The sequence below is a fragment of the Suncus etruscus genome, chromosome 10 (assembly GCF_024139225.1).
Source record: "Suncus etruscus isolate mSunEtr1 chromosome 10, mSunEtr1.pri.cur, whole genome shotgun sequence".
In the NCBI taxonomy this organism is placed as follows: domain Eukaryota; kingdom Metazoa; phylum Chordata; class Mammalia; order Eulipotyphla; family Soricidae; genus Suncus; species Suncus etruscus.
In genome coordinates, this window is record NC_064857.1 from 22,277,919 (window position 1) to 22,295,909 (window position 17,991).

Sequence of the window (17,991 nt, forward strand, 5' to 3'; positions counted from 1 at the left end):
CCCCAAAACACAAAATTAAATTTGGGGGCCCCCTTTTTGGATTCTTTGTTAATATTTGTCAATCTTAGCTTTTGCTGACAGCTATCACTTTGGTTGGGATTTGTCAAGCTGTTCCTCTTCTGTAAATGTAGGTAGCAGTTCATCTTATAATTTATCTTATTGCAGTTCATATTCTTTATTCAATGTTAATGTAATATTAACATAATTATGTATTTTAATATTTTAGCTAAGTATTCTACAATGTAAACTCATCTCATCAAGATTGTAGCTACACCTTATGTTTTGAATTATGGCACATAACATACATAGATTATTGTGTTGCCAGCATTGCTTCATCAATAATTTCACCACAAGATATGGGAGAATAGTATAGCTATAAACCCAAAACATAAACTCAATAGCACTGAAAATCTGAGATCTAAGTTACAACCACCAAACTTTGGGTGGGTGGCAGGAGGGATGGAGTATGGGAACACTGGTGGTGAGATTGGGTTGACTTATTATATGCCTGAAATGCAAGTATCAATAGCATTGTAAATCATAGTTCTTTAAATTTAAAAAAAAAATAAAAAGAATAATAATTCTACCACAGCATTATGTAACTAGATGGGGCAATACATTGAATTGAGTAATTGTAAACTGTTGAGTGTCAATGGTTGGAAAGTAATATAACTAATAATATATTATAAAAGTACTCTTTTAGGGGGGATTAGAGAGGTAGTGCACCAGGTAAAGTATTTGCTTTGCATGTGGCAAGTAAGCCCTGGTTCTATTTCCAGCACTGAGATATGGTCCCCTGAGCATCCCAGTGGTTACCCTGAGCACAACTGAGCCCCTAACTTAAAATAAAAGAACTTAAGGAAAAAATAAAAGAACGTTTTTTAGTAATAACTGTTCAACCTAAAGGAAAGAAAGTGTGTGTGTGCTTAGATAAAATCTTGAAATGTTACCTAAAAGGGAAAATCTAATTTGACATGAAGAATAAACTTGATGCATTTTTATTTTATCACCTTCCTTTTTTGTTGTCACTTTTTCCCCAGGTCCCGATTATATCAAACAGAGATTTCAGGAAGGTGTAGATGCAAAAGAAAATCCAGAAGAAAGGGTACCGGAAAAGCCTCCTACTCCAAAAGAATCTCCTCATTTTTATCGCAAAGGCACAACACCCCCAAGGTCTCCTGAGGCAAGCCCCAAACAGAGCCATTCTCCCCAGCCTTCCTCCCCAAAGCCCACCAAGAAGCAGAACCCCAGCTCTGGGGCCAGACTCAACCAAGACAAAAGGAGTGTGGCCGAGGAGCAGGTCGCAGCTGTTGTCAGTAAGCCCTTGATGTCAAAAGCGCCCTCCAAGGAGTTGGCTGCCTCCATGCCCCAATCCAAGTACTCTGGCCGCCACCACATCCCCAGCCCCAGTAATGGGGAGCTACATTCTCAGTATCATGGTTACTACGTGAAAGTAAATGCCCCCCAGAATCCTCCGGAAGATGGGGAGGAAAATAGCAGGTCAAACCAGTCTTCCTCAGCACTGGTGCACAAGCCATTGCCCAGCAAATGGAGCTCCACTCAATCTGTGACAAAAGCAGTTGCCAAAGAAAGCAAAGCTGAGCCAAAAGCTAAGAAGTCTGAACTTGCTAAACCAAAGAACCCAGCAAGCAGTGATGCGTGCCCTTCCTTGGAAAAAGAAGCCAATTCAGTAAGTTGTGCAGGAAATATTTTCTTTTCATTCCCATTAATTCTTTCCAGGTAGTAACAGGGGGTGGGTGACTTGCATCCTGACATGGACCAGGCCAACAAAGGGCCAGTGGAGCACATGACAGAATTTAATTTAGGCATGCTTGCACCCGGAAATAGCCTAGAGCACTATAGGCAGAAATTCTTCCTTGTTCACTTGTCCACCTTCAAACATTCAGATAGGTTGAGATGTGAACAACTTGTTTCCATGTCACATTTCAGCCATCTTACACCTACCCTTCAGAAACACTTCTTAGGGACTGCCTTGGTTCCACTTCCATGAACAAAAATAGCCTAGAGGTCAGCACCCACAGTGGGCCCCAAAGGGAACACAGCAGGTGACTAAGGCACCCTTAGGGAAGTGGGAGAGGAAAAGGAAGGAAACAGGTTGAAAAATATTCATCTAGTCCTACGAATTTTTTTTTAAAAAAGGGGGATTTGTTTCTCATAGTTCCAGAGTCTGGAAAATCCCTGATCGAGGCAGTGAGTGATCCAATATCTGGTGAAACCTAACTTCCTGATTTTTATGGTCTAGAGGCCATCATCTTGCTTGTCTTTAAACACTTGAGAGAGCTTGAAAGCAACCTCTCTGGGCTCTTCCCATATCATATCTAAGGCACCTCTTTAAAGGCCCCTCTTCTAACCCCTGTAACAATCAGCAGCTTTAGAAAAAAAAAGGCATCTTTTCCAGCCAACCATGAATTATACACCCAATTTGTTTGTGATTACACAGCCTGCCATTGCAACAAGAATGTTTTTCCTTTTCTCAAATAAGAAATAAAATGTTGTTGTTCCCTGCTTAAGAAATTTTTGTCTTCAACCGTCTTTAGTTTTCTTCTATTAAAAGTTGGTCTTGAGGATGTACAGTTCTTATTATTGAGCTTCTATTGACAGATATTAACATCCTCATTCATGTAGTCTTAATTAAATGACATCGAAAATTAATCTTTTCCAGTGAGTTGATTTAGTGTGGAATTTTTAAAGCTGATGCTAAGTAATTATTGTTATTAAATAAAAACCACTTGGTCTATTTACTTAGTCACATGCTTTTAGAACAGAGATGTAAATGTTACGTGTTGCTTAGAGAAGAAGACAATAGAATAAAGGTGTTAAATGTCACAAATGGTTTAAGGAAGAAGTCCTACCCAGTATTGCTGGAAATTTCAGAACTACATTTGCATAATTAATATTTTGACCAGTGAAAATGTAATATAGCCATTAGAAGTTTCTTGCTTTTGCCTAGTAAATTTACTCAGAGAGTTAAATAATTGAAATTTATCTCTTTACCTTATACTGGAAATGTATAAAGTTTTATTTTGCTAATGTTATAAATTCTGGTTCTCTTTTATTCCAAATTCTCATTTTATTATCCATATATTTATTAATCAGATTTACTGAAGTACATTACTGAGAGTCCACCTCCATGAGACAGGTGGTTTTCAAAACATCTTTCCTTTATGAGACTAAGAAAGCTATTATTTAAAGAAAAAAATAGCATTGATAAATAAGTAAAACTTATTTGCATGTCATCCTTGTGCAGGGGCCATACTAATCTTCTCTGTATCGTTCTAACTTTAGTATATGTGCTGCCAAAGCAAGCACTAAGTAAAACTGATTTGATAACCATAATAAGTGACGTCACTATCATATTTGGACAGTATAATAGTGTACTCTGGTTTGACTTTTATATTTATATACAAACTAGTATTGCCTTGTGAGTGATTGTTCACCCCATTTATAAAGGGAATAGTTAAATGTTGCATGAGTGATAGTTAATATATTTTGAGTTTACTTCCAGAACACTCCAAGAAGATAGTGATGAACAAGTTAGGGCACGTTACCTAGTCCTTATCTTTCTAGTGATAACTAGTGATAATAAAGACTACTGATATAGTAATGGCTGTTAATAAAGTGTACTCCATAGGGTTAGTAAACACACAGCCTCCTTGTTTACAAGTGTCATTTTCCTGTATATACAGAATTGTCTGGGTTTTGGAGTTAAGCAAGGATCCTCCTACTTTAGATTTTGATCTCTAGTGTTCCTTTCTCACCACTAAGCAAGGGTACCAAACAACTTCAACCTCTTTGGTGATGTTGAGGGAATTAGAAGTCAAGATTAACTGCATATTCAGATGAAGATCTCAACCATTAATTTTATCTTCCTCATAATAACAAAAAAATACCTTTCTTGATTAATCAGAAGTGATAATATCATCTTATGAAGGGATTTTAAAACAAAGAAGTGCTACGCAGCCTTCCTCACAATTTTCTCTTATTGGGTATCTATGTCAGGATTATTGTAAAGATCCAAGTGCATGAATAAAGCATACACTCCATTATGAAATTTTGGCTAGCAGAGCCCTGAAGTCTCATTCTGGCTTTGCTCTACAGCTTGGGCATGTTATGAGCTAAGTCATTTAGGTTTGTGAAATGCAGCCTGTGACAGCCCAATGTAAGATCTCAGAATACATTCCTGCTTAGAGCACATGACTGTTCCTATGAAGTTCTTAGCTTGATCTCTAGCACATCGTAAGTGTCTAAAAGCATTATTTGTTTCAGCACTCTACAAGTTAAAACTTTAGCAAGTTCAAAAACATACCAGAGAATTTTGATCCAGTCCATGATCCCCTGCACTCGTTTTCAAGAAATATAGAAAAATTTCTGCTTTCTCTGTCTGTCTCTGTCTGTCTGTTTCTCTAAGTCTCTGCCTGTCTCTGTCTCTATGTCTATCTCTGTCTCTGTCTCTCTATGTCTGTCTTTCTACTCTGACTCTGTCTCTGTTTCTTCTGTCTGTCAGTCTCTGTTTCTCTGTCTCTCTGTCTCTGTCTCTCTGTCCCAGTCGCTCTGTCTCTCTATCTCTCTACCTCTCTCTCTCTCTCTGTCTATCTCCCTGTCTTTGTCTATCTCTCTATCTCTCTGGTCTTGTTTCTCCTGTCTCTCTGTTTCTGTCTCTCTGTCTCTGTTTTCTATCTCTCTGCCTCTCTCTAACTATTTCTCTTGTCTCTGTCTCTCTTTGTTTCTGGCTCTCTGTCTCTGTTTCTGGCTCTCTATTTCCCTGTCTATCTCTTTTTTTTTTTTTTTGTCTGTTTCTCTGTCTCTCCGTATCTCTCTGACTCTATCTCTGTCTCTGTTTCTGTTTCTCTCTCTCTCCTCCCCCCTCCTCCCCGGGGTGGTTTCAGCAAGAAACACTGAGGTAACCATCTGGGCATCCAGCTTCTTGTTCATCCCAGCATGGACTGGGGGGTGGTGGAATAAAAAAAAAAAAAAATAAAAGAAGGAAAAGGAAAATTTTCTGAGACAGAGCACATTAATTTCAAATTAGAAGAAAGAGAAGGTATGCAATGGCAAGGATTACTTTTTTATAAATAAATATCAATAGATCCTAATTTAATTATGTAATGCATTATGGGGTTTATTATATGTATCCTATGAAGTATATGACAAAAGTTAAAGGATTAGTTGTATAGTAAATAGAACTTATATCTAAAAGCACTAATAGTTGAAATAATATAACCCTGGGCCGGGCGGTGGCGCTGGAGGTAAGGTGCCTGCCTTGCCTGCACTAGCCTAGGACGGACCGCGGTTCGATCCCCCGGCGTCCCATATGGTCCCCCAAGAAGCCAGGAGCAACTTCTGAGCGCATAGCCAGGAGTAACCCCTGAGCGTCACAGGGTGTGGCCCAAAAAACCAAAAAAAAAAAAAAAAAAAGAAATAATATAACCCTATCTGTATGGTTGTTATAATTATCTAACACAACAAAATATTATATCTAAGAAAACAGAAAAGGATGTGTACAACAGCAAGTAGTGGGAAAGATAATAAAATGATAACTTATTTTAATCTATATCAAGAAATAGCTATTCGAAAAAAACCGGCTATCCTTTGCAAAAGCTGGCTCCCTGTGTGTGACACCAGGCGGGGAAAATCCGCGAAAGTACACCGGCCCAGTGGGGCTCAGCTGTGAAAGACTGTGAGTGTGACCTGTCTATGTCTGTCTACTGTCCTCTTGCGTGAAACTCTTGCGAGTGGGGCAAAAAGAGCCTCCAGAAACCTCGCTCGCCCAGACGCCATTTTCAGGGAGGGACTTCAGAGCATAAAAACCGGCTATCCTTTGCAAAAGCTGGCTCCCTGTGTGTGACACCAGGCGGGGAAAATCCGCGAAAGTACACCGGCCCAGTGGGGCTCAGCTGTGAAAGACTGTGAGTGTGACCTGTCTATGTCTGTCTACTGTCCTCTTGCGTGAAACTCTTGCGAGTGGGGCAAAAAGAGGCTCAGAGGAGCACGGCCGCTCCGCTTCGCTACGCGGCCGTGCACTCTTTCTAAGGAAAGAACTCCATTGCAACAAGAAGGAAAAATCACACTAAGAACGGCGCTATATCACAGAAGCAAACATTTCTCTCTGGACTGTCTTCTCTGTTACATGCTCGGGCCTAAGATTTGACCCAGTGTGAGGCTTCATCCACGGAGGACTCCCCTCCCTTAGAGGCAAGTCAGCCCATCCAGAAAGGGAGGAGCCAGAGGAGTGTGCTGCCTACATCATATAGACAATGAATACCACTACAACACGTAGAAAAACCCACAATACAAATGTGACAATGGGGAAACAGCGCAGGCCAGCATCAGACATAGAGAATGAAGATGACAATTCTGAGGACCAGATAATGACTGAACAACTAATCAACCTCTCAGATAAGGACTTTAGACTAGCAATATGGAAGGTGCTCAACAGACTCCAAGAAACCATGGATCGAGTTGAACAGAACACTAATAAGAACCAAGAAAATATGAAGGCAGAAATGACAAAACTCCAAACTGAAATAACATGTCAACTAACAGGCCTGAAAAACTCAGTAAACGAAGTGAATGACAAAATGGATAAGCTCTGGGACAGGGTATCAGAAGCTGAGAATAGACTTGGTGCTGTGGAAGATGAGATACATAACAATTCCATACAGCAGGAGAGATTGGACAAAAAACTTAAAGCAAATGAGCAGACAATGGAAAAATTAGTCAAAGAATGGGAACAGACGAAAATAGAAGTCTATGATAAGATCAACAGAAACAACTTAAGAATCATTGGAGTCCCAGAGACCCAGGAAGAAAATTTCCAGGAAGAATCAATGGTCAAGAACATCATTAAAGAGAAACTTCCAGAGCTAAAGAATATATGTGATCAAATCCTGCATGCCCGAAGAGTACCAACCAAAAGAGACCCCAGAAAAACCACCCCAAGACACATCCTAGTCACAATGACAAATCCCACAGATAGAGACAGAATTCTGAAAACAGCAAGATCAAAAGGGGAAATCATGTTCAAGCAAGCTTCCCTGAGATTTACAGCAGACCTGTCACCAGAAACGCTCAATGCCAGAAAGCAGTGGTGGGATATTGTGACAAGACTGAATGAAATGAATGCTTCACCCAGAATACTATACCCAGCAAAACTCACTTTCCGGTTTGATGGAAGAATACATGGTTTCACAGACAAAAAACAGCTCAGAAACTTCACAGACACAAAACCAGTCTTAAGAGAAAAACTGAAAGACCTAATCTAAGACAAGACTACCCAAAAGACACACCAAATTTTGAAATAAAGATGGCGTTAAATCCCAGGACAATTCTTTCTCTCAACGTCAATGGACTAAATGCACCAGTTAAGAGACACAGAGTGGCTAAATGGATCAAAAAACTCAATCCAACCTTCTGCTGCCTACAAGAAACGCACCTGAATAGTCAGAACAAACATAGACTCAAAATAAAAGGCTGGAGAAAAGTTATCCAAGCAAACAACACCCATAAAAAAGCTGGAGTGGCCATACTAATATCAGATAATGCAAACTTTATACTCAGGAAGGTTGTAAGGGACAAAGACGGACATTTTATATTAATCAAGGGGTACGTAGAGCAGGAAGAATTCACTCTCCTAAACATATATGCACCGAATGAGGGGCCAGCAAAATATTTAATACAACTGCTGACAAATCTGAAAAATAATATCAACAACAACACAATAATTGTGGGGGACCTAAACACGGCTTTGTCAACACTGGACAGGTCAACCAGACTGAAACCCAACAAGAATATACTAGACCTGAGGAGAGAAATGGAAGAAAGAGGCCTAGTGGATATATATAGGACACTCCATCCCCAGAAACCTGGATACACATTCTTCTCCAATGTACATGGGACATTCTCCAGGATAGACTACATGCTGGCACATAAAACATACCTCCATAAGATCAAGAGGATAGAAATTTTGCAGACTACCTTCGCTGACCACAAGGCTCTGAAATTATTTGTGAACTCCAAAGGGACTCAGAAGAAACACTTTAACACCTGGAAGTTAAACAGCCTCATGCTCAATAACCAGTGGGTCCGAGATGAAATCAAGGAGGAAATAAAAAGGTTCCTGGAAACAAATGACAATAAAGACACAAACTCTCAGAACTTATGGGACACAGCAAAAGCAGTACTGAGAGGAAAATTTATAGCTTTGCAAGCACACATCAGGAAGGAAGAAGGAGCTTACCTGAGTAGCTTAATGACACAGCTAATAGAACTAGAAAATGCTCAACAAAAGGACCCAAGAACAGGAAGACAGAAGGAAATAACAAAGCTGAGAGCAGAAATCAACGAAGTGGAAACTCAAAAAACAATCCGAAAGACCAACGAAAGCAGAAGTTGGTTCTTTGAAAAAATAAACAAGATTGATAGACCACTGGCAAACCTAACAAAGAAAGAGAGAGAGAGAAACTTGATAACTCGTATCAGGAATGAAAAAGGAGAGATCACTACTGATATGACAGAGATTCAAAGGGTAATCAGAAACTACTTTGAAAAACTCTACGCCACTAAAAATGAGAACCTGGAAGAAATGGATAAATTCTTGGACTCTTATAATCTTCCACGGTTGAAGGAAGAGGATGTAGCATATCTAAACACCCCCATCACCATTGATGAAATTAAAACAGTAATCAAATGTCTGCCGAAAAACAAAAGCCCAGGTCCAGATGGATTCACTAATGAATTCTATCAAACTTTCCAAGAGGAACTACTGCCAATCTTGGCAAGACTCTTTCATGAAATTGAACAAACAGAAACACTTCCAAATAGCTTTTATGAAGCCAACATCACCTTGATACCTAAACCAGACAGAGACGCTACCAAAAAAGAAAATTACAGACCAATATCACTGATGAATGCAGATGCAAAGATCCTCAACAAAATCCTGGCAAATAGGATTCAATGCCTCATTAAGAAGATCATCCACTACGATCAAGTAGGTTTCATCCCAGGAATGCAAGGCTGGTTTAACATCCGTAAATCTATCAACATAATACACAACATCAATAACAAGAAAAATAAAAACCACATGATCATATCAATAGATGCAGAGAAAGCATTTGATAAGGTCCAACACCCATTCTTGATCAAAACTCTCAGCAAGATGGGAATGGAGGGAACCTTTCTCAATATAGTGAAGGCCATCTACCACAAGCCAGTGGCAAATATTATCCTCAATGGAGAAAAACTGAAAGCCTTCCCTCTAAATTCTGGCACAAGACAAGGCTGTCCTCTCTCACCACTCCTATTCAACATAGCACTGGAAGTACTTGCTATAGCGATTAGGCAAGAAAAGGATATCAAGGGAATCCAGATAGGAAAGGAAGAAGTCAAGCTCTCACTGTTTGCAGATGACATGATACTCTACTTAGAAAACCCTAAAGACTCTATCAAAAAGCTTCTAGAAACAATAGACTCATATAGCAAGGTGGCAGGCTACAAAATTAACACACAAAAATCAATGGCCTTTCTATACACCAACAGTAATAAAGAAGAAATGGACATTAAGAAAACAACCCCATTCACAATAGTACCACACAAACTCAAATATCTTGGAATCAACTTGACTAAATATGTGAAGGACCTATACAAAGAAAACTATAAAACTCTGCTCCAAGAAATAAGAGAGGACACACGGAAATGGAAACACATACCCTGCTCATGGATTGGCAGGATTAACATCATCAAAATGTCAATACTCCCCAAGGCATTATACAGATTTAATGCCATCCCTCTAAAGATACCCATGACATTCTTCAAAGAAGTGGATCAGACACTTTTGAAATTCATTTGGAACAATAAACACCCTCGAATAGCTAAAGCAATCATTGGGAAAAAGAATATGGGAGGAATTACTTTTCCCAACTTTAAACTGTACTACAAAGCAACAGTTATCAAAACAGCATGGTATTGGAATAAGGATAGGTCCTCAGATCAGTGGAATAGGCTTGAATACTCAGAAAATGTTCCCCAGAGATACAACCATCTAATTTTTGATAAAGGAGCAGGAAATCCTAAATGGAGCAGGGAAAGCCTCTTCAACAAGTGGTGTTGGCACAATTGGATAGCCACTTGCAAAAAATTAAACTTAGACCCCCAGCTAACATCATTTACAAAGGTAAAATCCAAATGGATTAAAGACCTCGATATCAGCCCCAAAACCATAAGATATATAGAACAGCACATAGGCAAAACACTACAGGACATTACAGGCATCTTCAAGGAGGAAACTGCACTCTCCAAGCAAGTGAAAGCAGAGATTAACAGATGGGAATATATTAAGCTGAGAAGCTTCTGCACCTCAAAGGAAATAGTGCCCAGGATACAAGAGCCACCCACTGAGTGGGAGAAACTATTCACCCAATACCCATCAGATAAGGGGCTAATCTCCAAAATATACAAGGCACTGACAGAACTTTACAAGAAAAAAACATCTAACCCCATCAAAAAATGGGGAGAAGAAATGAACAGACACTTTGACAAAGAAGAAATACGCATGGCCAAAAGACACATGAAAAAATGTTCCACATCACTAATCATCAGGGAGATGCAAATCAAAACAACGATGAGATACCACCTCACACCCCAGAGAATGGCACACATCACAAAGAATGAGAATAAACAGTGTTGGCGGGGATGTGGAGAGAAAGGAACTCTTATCCACTGCTGGTGGGAATGCTGTCTAGTTCAACCTTTATGGAAAGCGATATGGAGATTCCTCCAAAAACTGGAAAGCGAGCTCCCATACGATCCAGCTATACCACTCCTAGGAATATACCCTAGGAACACAAAAATACAATACAAAAACCCCTTCCTTACACCTATATTCATTGCAGCTCTATTTACCATAGCAAGACTCTGGAAACAACCAAGATGCCCTTCAACAGATGAATGGCTAAAGAAACTGTGGTACATATACACAATGGAATATTATGCAGCTGTCAGGAGAGATGAAGTCATGAAATTTTCCTATACATGGATGTACATGGAATCTATTATGCTGAGTGAAATAAGTCAGAGAGAGAGAGAAAAACGCAGAATGGTCTCACTCATCTATGGGTTTTAAGAAAAATGAAAGACACCCTTGTAATAATAATTTTCAGACACAAAAGAGAAAAGAGCTGGAAGTTCCAGCTCACCTCAGGAAGCTCACCACAAAGAGTGATGAGTTTAGTTAGAGAAATAACTACATTTTGAACTGTCCTAATATTGAGAATGTATGAGGGAAATGTAGAGCCTGTTTAGGGTACAGGCGGGGGTTGGGTGGGGAGGAGGGTGATTTGGGACTTGGGTGATGGGAATGTTGCACTGGTGATGGGTGGTGTTCCTTTTATGACTGAAACCCAAACACAATCATGTATGTAATCAAGGTGTTTAAATAAAAAAAAAAAATAAAAAAAAAATAAAAAAAAAGAAATAGCTATTCAAATTTAATTAAGGGATAAAGTTCTCAGTATATTAAATATTTATTATAGCTACTAGAAATAAACCTTAAACATTTAAAAATAAAACTGGATAGGCTAAAATAAAATGATGGAAGAAGATATAACTTGTCAGTACCAGATTATGCTGTTTCGTACAGATAAAATTAAAGACACATAAAAGAGCATTAAAAATGATAAAGGAAAACTTCATTTCAGAAAGGATGATTTCATGCATTAGATAAATAAATAGCAGACACAAATAAACATTGCCTCTATACAAAAATACTTCAGGACTTAAAAACATATTAAACTAAGTGAGAAAAAGACAAATCTTCGGTAGTAATTGGAAATTTTAATACATCCTTCAAAACGAGTGGTAAAGGTGTAGTTAAAAAACTAGTCTAGATTTAGAAAATATGACCAAAACTGGGAAAGGCTGTGACCAAAATACCTTTATAGAACCTGTATAATAATTATTAATAATAATAATAATAATAGACAGTAATTAAGAAAGACCATTGTAGACCACTGGAATAAGAATAATAAATTTCAAAAGTCCTAAAATAATGGCAATGATTACTTTCCAAGAAATTTCCCTTGAGAACCATCCAAGGAAATGGTTACATATAGTATAATATCCCAGAGCTGTACCATCTTTGTCAAAATTTTACAAGATTTTGGAGAAAGGTTATCTGGATTGGAAGCAGTAGAAGTTTCTTTATTCCTTCTGAAAACTGCTCGCAATTTTCCCTCCATCATTTCCAAGTTTATTCTGAGATTTTTCTGATCTTTCTTTTGAATTGTGAAGTGAATGTATCTCTGCCCAATCAGGTTTGAACCACACACACAGAAAAAAATTAAATTCCTGTTATTAACTCTTAACTTTTTCACGTTTTGAGAATTTAGATTTATATAAAGAAACTACCTCTTCAGAAATTCCTCGGTTTTATTCTTCACCATATAGAACTTTTCATAGCTTCATGTACCTCATTTTCCAACTGCCTGTCTCTTCCAATCCATCTGCACTTTGCCCTATGACAGCTTTTTCTTAATTACAACTGCCCCAGTCAGTATTGAAAAATAAAACTGATTTGAGGGGAGAAGAGAGGTAACTATTTTTAAGCTCCAACTGTATTTGAAGCTGCACTGTCTTGTTTATGGATCTTCACCTTAAAACTTCCCACCCTGTATCCAGTCTAGGCAATGAACACAGAGATGGGGTCTCCCTAGCTGCCTATGAGACACAGGGACCCAGGATTTGTTTTTCACCAGGAAGCTGTTTGAATCTTTAGCTGTTGATTTCCCTCATCTTCACTATTGTTTGGGGAATTTGGGGGGGGGGGGGGGAACAAGGGTAGGGGAGATTAACAACGGCACAACCAGCAGTGCTGTTTATTCTTGATTTACTCAAAGATCATTCCTGGCTGGATTCGGAGGACCTGATTTGCCATATGCATGACAAGCACCTATCCGCTATACTGTTCCTCCTCTTTCTAAATTATTCAATCAAAAGAGTGCGTTTTTTGTTGTTGTTGTTGTTGTTGTTTTGTGTTTCCAAGGACTAAAGTCAGGTCTCACTGTGTGAGGGAGCAAGGAGGGTGGGTGCTCTGCTGCTGAGTCCCATCCCCTTAACTTTTGCTGAGTCAGCTTTTAAATTGGCCTTATCGGGCCAGGGAAAGGGCTCACCTGGTAGACCACATGCCTAGAATGTGCAAAGCCCTGTGTTTGATCCCCAGCACCACCAGGCCTGAGCACCTACCCTATTGGGCTGGCAGCAGAACACCAGTCACAGCATTGCTAAAAGTGATCCCACTTCTTGTATGACTCCCTATAGAAAAAATTGCCTGACGCCCTATAGAAAAAATTGCCAGGTAAGGCACTTGACTTGCATTGGTGAGCCTGGCTCTATCTCTTGCACTGCATATGATCTCCCAACACTCTCAGGAGTGATACTAGAGCACAGAGCCAGGAGTAAGTCCTGGGCACCAGTGGGCATCGTCCAATAAACAAAAATAAAAAAAAATTGCTATTAACTTTAATGAAAATATCTTTATAACAAGTGGAGCTAATGGGGAGAAATAATGCATATATACAAATATAGGTATAATAGAATGTGTGTAGGGAAATATATGTATTTGATATAAAATTAAATAGTACATATATTATACATAAAGTTAGATAAAATTAGATAGTATAATGCATATATATTAGATATATGTATACAGCATTATAAAACACTCACAAATTCAGTAGTGTATGGAACCTTGCAACGACTTACAAAATGGGAGTTAAAGGTTCAAACAGAGACAAATGTTTGAAGTTGGCACTACCAAAGACATCTCACTGTCCTTGTGTTCACTCTCTGACCCTGAAAGACCTCTTCATCTTTCTTATCACTGTCTTGGGAAATTATAAATTAAATGCACATACTCAAATGCACTAAAAAAAATCGAATAAAGACTGGTGACAGTAATAGATTTTCCTTAATCTCCAGGCCAAGTGGTGATATTGAACTATCATTATTTTTAAATTAAAAGATTGCCCACATTATTTTTCCATTGTCAGAAAGAACTTCATAGACTTTTTCTACTCAGAACTCTTTTACACCTGAGAAATTTTTACAACCCTGCATCCATAGGTATATAAAATAGGGATAGAAAGCAAACACAAATAAACCAGAAAGATATTTCAAAGCATTTTTGAAGTCATGCGGTCTATGTAACTTACAAAGTTTTATGAGTTGTGATCCCATAAAACTGTAGTATTTCAGTTGACTCGTAGTTTTCAGAAATTAAGTTTTAGGTAAAAAAAAATCACTGAGAAATTACATAGATTAGAACCTTCTTATTAGTTAGAAGAGTATAAATCTGATATCATGATCTGAAGGGTTTTTTTTTTTATTAAAATTAAACCTGAACAACTCGAGTTAGAAATAACCAACCCTCTGCGCAACCAGAAATCTGAGTATAACTTCTAACTCCTTGAAACAGGCCTCTCTGTTTCCTTAGAGGACTGGTTTCAGGAACACACACACAGGTTATAAAAAACTCACTCAAGTCTCTTATAATCAGACTTCCTTCATGATTGAATTCATAGCTTCAAATTCCCCAGAGAGAAATGGTTTCTCTCACTAGACCTGTGCAGTTCAAATCCTTTTTTTTACAGAAGTCAGCAATAATTTCAGACAAGGCCTATGACTTTAATAGGGATGTTGAAAATAATATATAATTCTCATGTAGACAGATAAAAGTTCAGTGGGGTTTTAGTTTGTTTCAACTTACTGCATAGCCTTAAGCAAGACCCTTGAAGATGGACTCATCACTTGTGAGAAATAAAAATGACTGCCACAAGAATGCTTAGTGTTTAAGACTGCAGTAAATATTTATCTCCCTTCACCTGAAATGTAGAAGTTAGGATTTTTTTCCCTTGATGCTCCTTCTATTCAAAGCACCTGTTCTTTCTTCCTCCTCTCCCTGACAATTTGACTCAGCACTCTGTCCCTCATGGCATGCAGTGAGTTCATCTGTTCAGCAATGATAACACAGCTCCTAGGAAGAGCCCATAGAGCAGTTTTCCTGAATTCCTGTTGCCTGAGTGAATTGGGCAGCTCCAGCACACACTGTATGAAGACTCCCCAAGGTCTGGAGGGAAATGGCAATCAGGAAATAGCAAATAACATTTCTAAGACAGAAACAGCCCAGGACTTTCTGACCCCTACCGGACAGCTGGGGCCTCTTTGGGGGAGACCTAGAGGCACTGAATGGCTTTTCAAGATGAACACTGAACCAGTGGGATTCCATTTCGTTATAGAAGAGCCTGTGAATATAGTTTTAATCTCATTCTCACTGAATATTTGGGGGGGATGTATAAGGTTTTGTGTATTTAAGTGTTTTTTTTCTTTTAAGCAAGTAAATCAAAATATGAGTACCTAAACTGATCGGTAGTTATTAGCATTTATTCAACTTCAATCTTGTGATTTGTAAAGTATAACCTGATTCCTAAAAAATGACGGTTGATGGCAGAGGCAGGAGGAATTAAACCTGTACAATGGTTTGTTAAAATGCTGAACTTCCACAGCCAGCTCTTACTCTGATAGTCTCTACCTTTTACTCTGGTAGTGTCCCCAAAAAGAAGACCCAGAAAGTCCAAAATCAGAAAAGTCTCATTTTGAGTTTTACCCCATTTTTCCCTAGGAAGTTTCAGAGTCTTATAGTCATATTCTAATCGTTCCAATGAGAAAATAGCTCCTCATTTAAATTATAACTAACAAGCAAAATGTATCTGGTTCCCATTAGTCCTAAACTCCCTCCTCTTCCCTGAAAGTCCCACCCAGACTGACGTCCAGTGTTTGGAGGAGAATGAAGTCGGTTAAATTTACAAGATGGCTTGGAAAGTAATTAAGAATTAGATTTTTTTAAGTGAGAGTTAGGAGGCGGCTCCATTTAAATATGGCCTGGCTATTTATAGATTATACCTTTGACAACTGCTGTTATTATGCATGCCTTCCTGCAACTGTGTTCAGGTTTTCTATTTTGGATAACTGGTTTGGTAAGCTGTTCCTTTGTTGGTATGGACATGCAAAAATTCGACTTGATATGTTGCATTTTATTTCCAGGGCCCTAATTCTGTCATGATCATCCTTGTCATGCTGTTGAATATCGGGTTGGCCATTCTTTTTGTTCACTTTCTAACTTGAGTGGCATTGGGAAAGGTAAGCATACAGCCTTAATTTCTATCTAAAAGTCATACTATGTCATATTTTTCTCGTATTCAAATGTATGTTTTGTTATTTGTAAAAAAAAAAAAAAAACAACTGCATATTGTCCTTCACTTTAATTTTGGCTGTGCCTGAATGTGATTCAACATAGTTACTTAATGCTATAACTGTTTTGACCCTTCAGTGAAGTCATGACAACTAGTGATGTTAGCCCAGAGTTCTCTGCAGTGGTGTCATCCGCCCTTTAAATGGCACACACCAGTCAGACTCAGAGGGAAGGAGGCTTGGAATTAGAATGGGATCGCGAGAGAGATGAAACTTGGAAAATGCAGCCCGAGGATCTGTTCGGTTCCCCCCCTGGGAGTGCTTTGTGGCTTTGGGGTCCTTTGAGGGCTGAAGCACACAGCCGTGGTGGAAATGCAAAACTTAATAACCATTCTCTCTTAAAATCTGCTGAAGCGGCCCCATCCGGTGAAGTTCTTGGCAATGGTGACTCCATCTGTCCTAGCAGAGTGTGACTAAACTAGAAATGTATGGAGCTGCATTTTTTTTTTTTATTATTGATGGAAGTCAACAGCTGCCTTACCATTTTATCATCTGACGTTTTTAGTAGGGAGCTGGAGAAACAAACCACCCGAGGAATGCAGGCGGAGGATTATGTTGCTGTGGCCACTGTTCCAACATGCACTTCTATCTCATTAAAAGGAATAGGTAGCAGCACCGTTCCCCAGTCTTATGCCATGACCTGCTGCTGTAACGTCTTCTGGAATATTCTGGGAGAGAGTGTTTCATTTGCTTGTGCACGACTTTGTTCATTTTTGCTGTTTATCTCAATCTGATGGATCTTTCTCTACCCGCACTCAGTCCTGGCTGAATGAAACACACGTGTTGCACCTCCAAGAAAAAGAAACAACAAAAATTCTAGAGAAAATGTGTTTGTTTTGATAGCCATGCGTCGTTTTTCATGTCATGTAGTCTCCCTGAATTTGTAAACGGCTGTGTCTCCTTCAAATCTAGTCATTTGAAGACCTGGCCCTTTCTAAAGAATCATGAAATGTTTTTTTCAACATGATTGAGATGGTATAAATGCACTTAGGAGGTGATAGATTTTTTTTAAAAGCTGCAAGACAACAGAATTCTAAGAAGTATAGCCAAAATGTTGCATGGATTGCAGTAATCAGTATTTAAAGGATTTGGTTTCATTGCTGACGTACCTTACCACCAAATAAAATCTTGTCAGTGACTATGTTAATTCCCATGAAAGTTAAGCAAGATGCTATTAATAACTGCTCTTTTTTTTTTTCTTCCTCAACTCAAATTTTCGTTGAATACAATCAGGTAAAGCACACAGTTTTGTGAAATCATCGCTTCTCGGTTTTATGCCTTTCATGTTTTTCAAAGTCCTTTTGTCATTGTATTTCAGGGTAAGACACTTTCATTTAAATGTCTTCCAGAAGTCCTTTGTCATTCTGACATTAACTGATTTTTTTTTTTTTTTGCTATTTCTAATGTATCCTTTATTACTCAGATGCATGCTTAGAGAAACTACATGGTCTTTACTTTAAGAAAATTTATTTAAAAAGAAATCAGGGTAAGAAAGGTTTCTGTTAAATCTCTCTGAAATATTACACTGCAGAGAAGGAACTAAGCCTGCAGATGTTCACATTCTGCATAGTCTCATCAGATTCTCTTTGCCATATTTGCTACTTTTCACTTCAGAGGAAGACAGCTCACATGTTAGCACAGGTGTGGACTGAATGCTTGATCACCTGGAGGGTA

The 17,991-nt window shown here is 38.6% G+C and overlaps 1 protein-coding gene and 1 non-coding gene across 3 annotated transcripts in view; one reads left to right on the forward strand and one right to left on the reverse strand.

Annotated features, from left to right (window-relative positions):
* The window catches only part of JPH1 (junctophilin 1), a 107,359-nt gene extending 90,222 nt beyond the window's left edge, over window positions 1-17,137 (forward strand). Inside the window, exons 4-6 of one of the 2 annotated variants that reach the window (XM_049781808.1) lie at window positions 1,041-1,690; window positions 16,111-16,206; window positions 16,397-17,137. In XM_049781808.1, the coding sequence (XP_049637765.1) occupies window positions 1,041-1,690; window positions 16,111-16,191 (731 nt within the window). In that variant the 3' untranslated portion in view covers window positions 16,192-16,206; window positions 16,397-17,137. Of the gene's footprint in view, window positions 1-1,040; window positions 1,691-16,110; window positions 16,231-16,396 lie in introns of those variants that run through there. The other variant, XM_049781809.1, reaches the window with a different exon arrangement.
* Window positions 3,229-3,330, reverse strand: LOC126021650 (U6 spliceosomal RNA). Its single transcript, XR_007500147.1, has one exon. It is a non-coding gene; the product is annotated as a U6 spliceosomal RNA (small nuclear RNA).
* Window positions 17,138-17,991: the final 854 nt, after the last annotated feature.